At 56.0% G+C, this 10,584-nt stretch overlaps 1 protein-coding gene across 1 annotated transcript in view; it reads right to left on the reverse strand.

Annotated features, from left to right (window-relative positions):
* Positions 1-10,584, reverse strand: part of LOC147092961 (cation channel sperm-associated protein 1-like) — a 35,421-nt gene that overhangs the window by 8,250 nt on the left and 16,587 nt on the right. The window contains exons 5-8 of the mRNA XM_085976292.1: positions 10,229-10,320; positions 7,439-7,582; positions 5,304-5,367; positions 3,029-3,101 (exon numbers count right to left, since the gene is read on the reverse strand). Coding sequence (XP_085832418.1) covers positions 3,029-3,101; positions 5,304-5,367; positions 7,439-7,582; positions 10,229-10,320 — 373 coding nt within the window. The remainder of the gene's footprint in view (positions 1-3,028; positions 3,102-5,303; positions 5,368-7,438; positions 7,583-10,228; positions 10,321-10,584) is intronic.

Below are 10,584 nucleotides of genomic sequence, written 5' to 3' on the forward strand. Positions count from 1 at the left end.
GGGGGGGCACAGTAAGGCTGGTCTGGGACAGCGAGACACCGGAGGGGGGGGGCACAGTAAGGCTGGTCTGGGACAGCGAGACACTGGAGGAGGGGGGGGCACAGTAAGGCTGGTCTGGGACAGCGAGACACCGGAGGGGGGCCACAGTAAGGCTAGTCTGGGACAGCGAGACACTGGAGGAGGGGGGGCACAGTAAGGCTGGTCTGGGACAGCGAGACACTGGAGGGGGGGGGGCACAGTAAGGCTGGTCTGGGACAGCGAGACACCGGAGGGGGGGCACAGTAAGGCTGGTCTGGGACAGCGAGACACTGGAGGGGGGGCACAGTAAGGCTGGTCTGGGACAGCGAGACACTGGAGGAGGGGGGTGCACAGTAAGGCTGGTCTGGGACAGCGAGACACCGGAGGGGGGGGGCACAGTAAGGCTGGTCTGGGACAGCGAGACACTGGAGGAGGGGGGGCACAGTAAGGCTGGTCTGGGACAGCGAGACACCGGAGGAGGGGGGGGCACAGTAAGGCTGGTCTGGGACAGCGAGACACTAGAGGGGGGGGTGCACAGTAAGGCTGGTCTGGGACAGCGAGACACTGGAGGAGGGGGCACAGTAAGGCTGGTCTGGGACAGCGAGACACTGGAGGAGGGGGGGCACAGTAAGGCTGGTCTGGGACAGCGAGACACCGGAGGAGGGGGGGTGCACAGTAAGGCTGGTCTGGGACAGCGAGACACTGGAGGAGGGGGCACAGTAAGGCTGGTCTGGGACAGCGAGACACTGGAGGGGGGGGCACAGTAAGGCTAGTCTGGGACAGCGAGACACCGGAGGGGGGGGCACAGTAAGGCTGGTCTGGGACAGCGAGTCACCGGAGGGGGGGCACAGTAAGGCTGGTCTGGGACAGCGAGACACCGGAGGAGGGGGCACAGTAAGGGTGGTCTGGGACAGCGAGACACTGGAGGGGGGGCACAGTAAGGCTGGTCTGGGACAGCGAGACACTGGAGGGGGGGCACAGTAAGGCTGGTCTGGGACAGCGAGACACTGGAGGAGGGGGGGCACAGTAAGGCTGGTCTGGGACAGCGAGACACTGGAGGAGGGGGCACAGTAAGGCTGGTCTGGGACAGCGAGACACTGGAGGAGGGGGGGCACAGTAAGGCTGGTCTGGGACAGCGAGACACTGGAGGAGGGGGGGCACAGTAAGGCTGGTCTGGGACAGCGAGACACCGGAGGAGGGGGCACAGTAAGGCTGGTCTGGGACAGCGACACTGGAGTGGGGGGCACAGTAAGGCTGGTCTGGGACAGCGAGACACCGGAGGAGGGGGGGCACAGTAAGGCTGGTCTGGGACAGCGAGACACCGGAGGGGGGGGCACAGTAAGGCTGGTCTGGGACAGCGAGACACTGGAGGAGGGGGGGCACAGTAAGGCTGGTCTGGGACAGCGAGACACCGGAGGGGGGGGGGCGCACAGTAAGGCTGGTCTGGGACAGCGAGACACTGGAGGAGGGGGGGCACAGTAAGGCTGGTCTGGGACAGCGAGACACTGGAGGAGGGGGGGGCACAGTAAGGCTGGTCTGGGGCAGCGAGACACTGGAGTGGGGGTGGGTGGGGGGCGCTCGTCTGAGGGTGCCAATGGCAGACTTTGAACATAAGGACATAAGGAATCAGTGCAGGAGCAGGCCATTCGGCCCCTCGAGCCTACTCCACCATTCAATAAGATCATGGCTGATCTGATCTTGGCCTCAACTCCACTTCCCTGCCCGTTCCCCGTAACCCTCGACTCCCTTATTGTTCAAAAATCTGTCTATCTCCGCCTTGAATATATTCACTGACTCAGCCTCCACAGCTCTCTGGGGAAGAGAATTCCACAGATTCACAACACTCTGAGAGGAGAAATTCCTCCTCATTTCTGATTTAAATGGGCGACCCTTTATTCTGAAACTATGCCCCCGAGTTCCCCACGAGGGGAAACATCCTCTCTGCATCTACCTTGTCGAGCCCCCTCAGTATCTTGTATGTTTCAATAAGATCACCTCTCATTCTTCTAAACTCCAATGAGTATAGGCCCAACCTGCTCAACCTTTCCCCATAAGGCAACCCCCTCATCTCAGGAATCAACCTCGTGAACCTTCTCTGAACTGCCTCCAATGCAAGTATATCCCTCCTTAAATAAGGAGACCAAAACTGTCCGCAGTACTCCAGGTGTGGTCTCACCAACGCCCTGTACAGTTGTAGCAGGACTTCCCTACTTTTATACTCCATTCCCTTTGCAATAAAGGCCGACATTCCATTAGCCTCCCTGATTACTTGCTGCACCTGCATGCTGACTTTGGGTGCATTGCACATTGCCCTGGTTAGTCCATTTGCCAAGCCTCGTGGGGGAATCTGGAACGAGGGGTCACAGTCTCAGAATAAGGGGTCGGCCATTTAAGACGGAGATGAGGAGGAATTTCTTCTCTCAGGGGGTTGTGACTCTTTGGAATTCTCTACCCCAGAGAGCCGTGGAGGCTGGGTCATTGAATATATTCAAGGCAGAGATAGACAGATGTTTGAGCAACAGGGGAGTCGAGGGTTATGGGGAGCGGGCAGGAAAGTGGAGTTGAGGCCAAGATCAGATCAGCCATGATCTCATTGAATGGCGGAGCAGGCTCGAGGGGCCGAATGGCCTGCTCTTGCTCCTATTTCTTATGTTCTTACGTTGCATGGTGTAGCCAACATTTACCAGCCCTTGCATTATACCGGTAGTTAATCCATTTACCAGCCCTTGCATTATACCGGTAGTTAATCCATTTACCAGCCCTTGCATTATACCGGTAGTTAATCCATTTACCAGCCCTTGCATTGTGCTGGTGGTTAGGCCATTGCATGTTGCTGGTCCTAGCAGTGAGTGCCCAGCCCACTATTACATGGAGTTCCTCCCTTAACGAAGAAGTCAAGCTCAAACACCAAGACCGTTCGGCCATCTCAAGATTCTTTGCCAGCTGTCCCTCATTTCATGCGTTCCTGCGCCTTCGCAGTGGGGCCCAGTCTCTGCGGGAGGCCCCTTACCTTCTGCCTCCTGTCTTCATTCCGTTGATTGATGGTAAGCTGAAAGTTATCGACCAGGACAGCAATGAACAGGCTGAAACGGGAAGAGGCAACATTAGTAAATCACAGGACCGCCTTGCCAAGAGAATATCTGGATCCTCGCAGGAACAGCGAGGGCTCACTGCTGCCAAAGGGTGTCTCGACACAACGGCCAACTATCCTTGGACACTCTGTCGGAGAACGGTGAGTGCGGGTGATACTGGTTTTTACATTGAACTGCACCAACCAATAATCCATGCTCTGGGTTCCAGCAGATGTTTGGCTGCATTTTGCTGGCTTCAGTGTAATAATGTATGTTTACATTGAGAATTATACAGCGGAGGTGAATGGGAAGGGGTTTGTGTCCATTGGGATTCTGTACAGTGTGAGTGAATGGGAAGGGGTTTGGTCCATTGGGATTGTGTACAGTGGGAGTGAATGGGAAGGGGTTTGGATCCATTGGGATTGTGTACAATGGGAGTGAATGGGAAGGGGTTTGGGTCCATTGGGATTGTGTACACTGTCAATTATTTCCTTATTTGGAGTCACATTGGAGGGACTGAGATTTCCGTGACTACAGTGCCAGTTGCTTGTGAACAAAATTTGAAGGGTTTACTGCTCAGGGCACAGCTGGTCCTCCCCCATCTACCGTCTCCTGCATCATAGTACCCCTGAGCACTGACCTCTCTCTGTCTTGTAACCTACAACCCTCCCTATCTCTGTAACCTCCTCCAGCCCCTACAACCCTCCCTATCTCTGTAATCTCCTCCAGCCCCTACAACCCTCCCTATCTCTGTAATCTCCTCCAGCCCCTACAACCCTCCCTATCTCTGTAACCTCCTCCAGCCCCTACAATCCTCCCTATCTCTGTAATCTCCTCCAGCCCCTACAACCCTCCCTATCTCTGTAACCTCCTCCAGCCCCTACAACCCTCCCTATCTCTGTAACCTCCTCCAGCCCCTACAACCCTCCGAGATCTCTGCGCTCCTCCAATTCTGGCTTCTTGCACATCCCCCGATTTCCATCACTCCACCATTGGCGGCCGTGCCTTCAGCCGCCTGGGCCCTAAGCGCTGGAATTCCCTCCCTAAACCTCTCCGCCTCTCTCTCATCCTTAAAGACGCTCCTTAAAACCGACCTCTTTGACCAAGCTTTTGGTCACCTGTCCTAATATCTCCTGATGTGGCTCGGTGGCAGATTTTGTCCTGATTTACGCTCCTGTGAAGGGTCTTGGGACGTTTTACTATGTTAAAGGTGCAGTCAGCAGTCCCAACGGAATGAGCTGGATCTCGAGGTTTATTAAACCTTGCTACAGAGATGTTCCAAGCTGCGAAGGTGGGTCCAGGTTCCGGGCCTGACCTTCTCCGTGATCAGCTGGCCTGCTAATGCCTGGCTCAAGATACCAGAGGTCAGCCGTTACCATGAGTCGGAGTCTGGAACCTCCCATAAGAACATAAGGATTAGGAGCAGGAGTCGGCCATTCGGCCCCTCGAGCCTGCTCCGCCATTCAATAAGATCATGGCTGATCTACCTCAACTGATACCTGAGGTGGCAGGAATGACGTATGAGGAGAGATTGGGTCGATTGGGCTTATACTCGCTGGAGTTTAGAAGAATGAGAGGGGATCTCATTGAAACTTATAAAATTCTAACAGGACTGGACAGACTGGATGCAGGAAGGATGTTCCCATGGCCGGGGAGTCCAGAACCAGGGGTCACAGTCTAAGGATAAGGGGTAAGCCATTTAGGACAGAGATGAGAAGGAATTTCTTCACCCAGAGAGTGGTGAACCTGTGGAATTCTCTACCACAGAAGGCAGTGGAGGCCAATTCATTAAATATATTCAAGAAGGAGTTAGATATATTTCTTAAGGCTAAAGGGATCAAGGGATATGGGGAGAAGGCAGGGACAGGGTACTGAATTTGGATGATCAGCCATGATCTCATTGAATGGCAGAACAGGCTCGAGGGGCCGAATGGCCTACTGCTGCTCCTAGCTTCTATGTTTCTATGTAACTCCACTTTCCCGCCCGATCCCCATATCCCTTGATTCCCCTAGAGTCCAAAAATCTATCGCTCTCAGTCTTGAATATACTCAACAACTGAGCATCTGCAGCCCTCTGGGGTAGAGAATTCAAAAGTCTTCTACAGGCATATAAATAATAAATGGGTAGTAAGAGGCGGGGTGGGGCTGATTAGGGACCACAAAGGAGCGCAAAGAGCCCATGCCTGAACAAGTCAACGCTACCTTTGTACTTACGCAAAGAAGATGAAGTGCTCCACAAAGATGTAGAGGAAGAGGAAGATGATAATGTACCAGTAACCTGTGGGGAACACAAAGAGTCAAGTGTTACGGGTTATGGAAGAAAGCTGAATCCCGCCTTTCACCCACCTCGGGACATCCCAAAGCACTTTACAGCCAATGAAGATGATGGCTGATCTACCTGCACTCTCCTGGGTTTGCTCGCTGAAGTCAATCTTCAATTCCTAGAGACTCCAGGGAGCAACTCCTAACTGGGATGCCCCCTTCCCCCTCCCCACCCCGCCACCACCACACAGTGCCCATCCGAGAAAGTGAGTGTGGACTGTGAGGGTCACACCCAGTCCTGTCCCCATTCACACACTTTCCAACAAGGGTCACTGGATGGTGATCAGGAGGCGATGCCCTGCCTTGATAAAGGAAAGACAGACTCCTGTTTCTCCCGCGCCTTTCATGGCCACCGGGCGTCCCAAAGCGCTTTACAGCCAATGAAGTACTTTCTTTTTGAAGTGTGGTCACTGTTGTAATGTAGGAAACGCGGCAGCCAATTTGTGCACAGCAAGCTCCCACAAACAGCAATGTGATAATGACCAGATCATCTGTTTTAGTGATGTTGGTTGAGGGATTAATATTGGGCCCAGGACACCGGGGAGAACTCCCCCTGCTCTTCTTCCAATAGTGGCCGTGGGATCTTTTACATCCACCCGAGAGGGCAGACGAGTCCTCGGTTTAACGTCTCATCCGAAAGACGGCACCTCCGACAGTGCGGCACTCCCTCAGTACTGCCCCTCCGACAGTGCAGCACTCCCTCAGTACCGCCCCTCCGACAGTGCTGTGCTCCCTCAGTACCGCCCCTCCGACAGTGCTGTGCTCCCTCAGTACCGCCCCTCCGACAGTGCTGTGCTCCCTCAGTACTGCCCCTCTGACAGTGCAGCGCTCCCTCAGTACTGCCCCGCCGACAGTGCGGCGCTCCCTCAGTACTGCCCCTCCGACAGTGCGGCGCTCCCTCAGTACTGCCCCTCCGACACTGCGGCACTCACTCAGTACTGCCCCTCCCACAGTACCGCCCCTCCGACAGTGCGGCGCTCCCTCAGTACAGCCCCTCCGACAGTGCGGCGCTCCCTCAGTACTGCCCCTCCGACAGAGCAGCGCTCCCTCAGTACCGCCCCTCCGACAGTGCTGTGCTCCCTCAGTACTGACCCACCGACAGTGCAGCGCTCCCTCAGTACTGCCCCGCCGACAGTGCGGCGCTCCCTCAGTACAGCCCCTCCGACAGTGCGGCGCTCCCTCAGTACTGCCCCTCCGACAGTGCGGCGCTCCCTCAGTACTGCCCCTCCGACACTGCGGCACTCACTCAGTACTGCCCCTCCCACAGTACCGCCCCTCCGACAGTGCGGCGCTCCCTCAGTACAGCCCCTCCGACAGTGCGGCGCTCCCTCAGTACTGCCCCTCCGACAGAGCAGCGCTCCCTCAGTACCGCCCCTCCGACAGTGCTGTGCTCCCTCAGTACTGACCCTCCGACAGTGCAGCGCTCCCTCAGTACTGCCCCGCCGACAGTGCGGCGCTCCCTCAGTACAGCCCCTCCGACAGTGCGGCGCTCCCTCAGTACTGCCCCTCCGACAGTGCGACGCTCCCTCAGTACTACCTCTCCGACAGTGCGGCACTCCCTCAGTACTGCCCCTCTGACAATGCGGGGCTCCCTCAGTACTGCCCCTCCGACAGTGCGGAGCCCCCTCAGTACTGCCCCTCCGACAGTGCGGCGCTCCCTCAGTACTGCCCCTGCGACAGTGCGGCGCTCCCTCAGTACTGCACCTCCAACAGTGCGGCGCTCCCTCAGTACTGCCCCTCCGACAGTGCGGCGCTCCCTCAGTACTGCCCCTCCGACAGTGCGGAGCCCCCTCAGTACTGCCCCTCCGACAGTGCGGCGCTCCCTCAGTACTGCCCCTCCGACAGTGCGGCGCTCCCTCAGTACTGCACCGGAGTGTCAACCTGGGCCTTTCCTGCTGTGTGTGAATGTGAGTGTGAGGAGGGTGGGCTCAGTACTGCACTGCTGTGCATTCACCCACTGGGACACGGCGGGGCCGAGGCTCACCTTTAAGAGGCTCTAGTTATGTGGGTGTAAACGTCGGCTTTACCTGCATCGCGACTTGTGAAGTACACCAGGGTCCAGTCGTCCAGAGTGAGGAGCTGGAAGAGCGTGTAGACCGTCGAGAACATGTTTCCAAACCGGTCCGGGTCGGAATCAGCAAACAGCTCCCGGAACATGATGGAGAACACAGCTGCACAGGGTGCGAGCTAAGGAATCTCAGCCATCAGCCCCCTGGGGTTAGAATAACGAGGACACCAACTCCTTGGATAATAAGAGTCTCAATGGGATGCAGGCGCAAAGAGATCCAGGGCTACAGATACACAAATCACTGAAACTAGCGCCGCAGGTTAACAAGGCCATATCAAAAATGCCAACCGAGCACTGGGCTTCATTTCTAGAGGTCTGCATATCCCACACTTGGAGTTACTGTGCACAGTTCTGGTCTCCATATCCCACACTTGGAGCACTGTACACAGTTCTGGTCTCCATATCCCACACTTGGAGTTACTGTGCACAGTTCTGGTCTCCATATCCCACACTTGGAGATACTGTGCACAGTTCTGGTCTCCATATCCCACACTTGGAGTTACTGTGCACAGTTCTGGTCTCCATATCCCACACTTGGAGTTACTGTGCACAGTTCTGGTCTCCATATCCCACACTCGGAGTTACTGTGCACAGTTCTGGTCTCCATATCCCACACTTGGAGTTACTGTGCACAGTTCCGGTCTCCATATCCCACACTTGGAGTTACTGTGCACAGTTCTGGTCTCCATATCCCACACTCGGAGTTACTGTGCACAGTTCTGGTCTCCATATCCCACACTTGGAGTTACTGTGCACAGTTCTGGTCTCCATATCCCACACTTGGAGTTACTGTGCACAGTTCCGGTGTCTGTATTATAAAAAGGATATAGAGGCACTGGAGAAGGTGCAGAAAAGATTCACACGGATGATAGGATATAACTATCAAGAAAGATTGAACAGGCTGGGGCTCTTTTCTCTAGAAAAGAGAAGGCTGAGGGGAGACCTGATCGAGGTCTTTAAAATGATGAAGGGGTTCAATAGGGTAGACGTAGAGAAGATGTTTCCACTTGTGGGGGAGACCAGAACTAGGGGCCATCAATATAAGATCGTCACTAATAAATCCAATTGGGAATTCAGGAGAAACTTCTTTACCCAGAGAGTGGTGAGAATGTGGAACTCGCTACCACAGGGAGTGGTTGAGGTGAATAGCAGAGATGTATTTAAGGGGAAGCTGGATAAACACACGAGGGAGAAAGGAATAGAAGGATATGGTGATAGGATGAGATGACGAGGGTGGGAGGAGGCTCGAGTGGAGCAGAAACACCGGCACGGAGCAGATGGGCCGATGGCCTGTTTCTGTGATGTAAATTCTATGTCATTCTATGTAAATTGGTGTGTGTTGTGGATATCGGGCTGAGAGCAGTATTCGAACTAGGCTGTGAGGCCGTCCATAGTCGAATATCCCGCGTATGCTCACTCTGCAGCAGATAACCTGACACAGCAGTCCAATTCTGAGGCGTCCTGGGCTGATGCCTAAAAGTGGCATTAAGCCCTTTAAATATGTAAATAGTTCGAAGTTAGTCAGTGATGAGCTCAGGAGCTCAGTTTCCGCACAGCAAGGTCCCACAAACAGCATTCAGATTAAAGACCAGATAATCAGTTTTAGTCTGTGTCGCCCCCTCCGACAGTGCGGCGCTCCCTCAGTACTGCCCCTCCGACAGTGCGGCGCTCCCTCAGTACTACCCCTCCGACAGTGCGGTGCTCCCTCAGTACCACCCCTCCGACAGTGCGGCGCTCCCTCAGTACCGCCCCTCCGACAGTGCGGCGCTCCCTCAGTACCGCCCCTCCAACAGTGCGGCGCTCCCTCAGTACCGCCCCTCCGACAGTGCGGACCTCCCTCAGTACTGCCCCTTCGACAGTGCGGCGCTACCTCAGTACTGCCCCTCCGACAGTGCGGACCTCCCTCAGTACTGCCCCTCCGACAGTGCGGCGCTCCTTCAGTACTGCCCCTCCGACAGTGCGGACCTCCCTCAGTACTGCCTCTCCGACAGTGCGGCGCTCCCTCAGTACTGCTCCTCCGACAGTGCGGCATTCCCTCAGTACCGCCCCTCCGACAGTGCGGACCTCCCTCAGTACTGCCTCTCCGACAGTGCGGCGCTCCCTCAGTACTCCCACTCCGACAGTGCGGACCTCCCTCAGTACTGCCCCTCCGACAGTGCGGCGCTCCCTCAGTACTGCCCCTCCGACAGTGCGGACCTCCTTCAGTACTGCCCCTCCGACAGTGCGGCGCTCCCTCAGTACTGCCCTCCGACAGTGCGGACCTCCCTCAGTACCGCCTCTCCGACAGTGCGGCGCTCCCTCAGTACTGCCCCTCTGACAGTGCGGCGCTCCCTCAGTACTGCCCCTCCGACAGTGCGGCGCTCCCTGAGTACTGCCCTTCCGACAGTGCAGTGCTCCCTCAGTACTGCCCCTCCGACAGTGCGGCGTTCCCTCAGTACCGCCACTCCGACAGTGCGGCGCTCCCTCAGCAATAGCACGGGGCGTGTCGGCCTGGATTCTGTCTCTGGAGTGGGGGCTCGAACCCATGACCTTCTGATTCCGAGGCGTGGGGAGAGTGCTACCCACTGAGACATGGATGACACAGTTTGACTGAAACACACATCTTAAGAATTGCGTCTTAGGCTAAGTATAATGGATAAATTCAGCCTTAATAAATTGAGCCATGAGCACTGCCCCCTAGAACCCTCCTTAGAATGAGACGGAGTGGGCTGGCATCTTGCAGACCATCCGACACGACACTGAAGGATACCTAGGTAACTCAACATTAGGACGATGATGGCCCCCATGGACTGGAGGGACTGCAGGCAGGTCAGAAAGATGGTCTGGATGTTATCCAGGAACCTGCAAAGGAAGAACATCACAATTAGGAGTGGACTATCTTGGAAGGGCTGGAGCTACAGGTCACACCCTTGAGCACGGCGGACAACTGGCTTCCCTGATCGCTGATTGAATTCATTCTCGGGCAGTGGGCGTCTGTTGGCCCGTCCCTCGAGAAGGTGGTGGTGAAGACACTCCCACAATGTTGGGGTCGGCAGTTCCAGGATTTGGACCCAGCGACGATGAAGGAACGGCCGTTGTACTTCCCAAGTCGGGATGGTGTGTGAC

Source organism: Somniosus microcephalus, unplaced genomic scaffold, assembly GCF_052327205.1.
Source record: "Somniosus microcephalus isolate GS21.2 unplaced genomic scaffold, FLI_Smic_1.0 unresolved_chr2, whole genome shotgun sequence".
Taxonomy (NCBI): domain Eukaryota; kingdom Metazoa; phylum Chordata; class Chondrichthyes; order Squaliformes; family Somniosidae; genus Somniosus; species Somniosus microcephalus.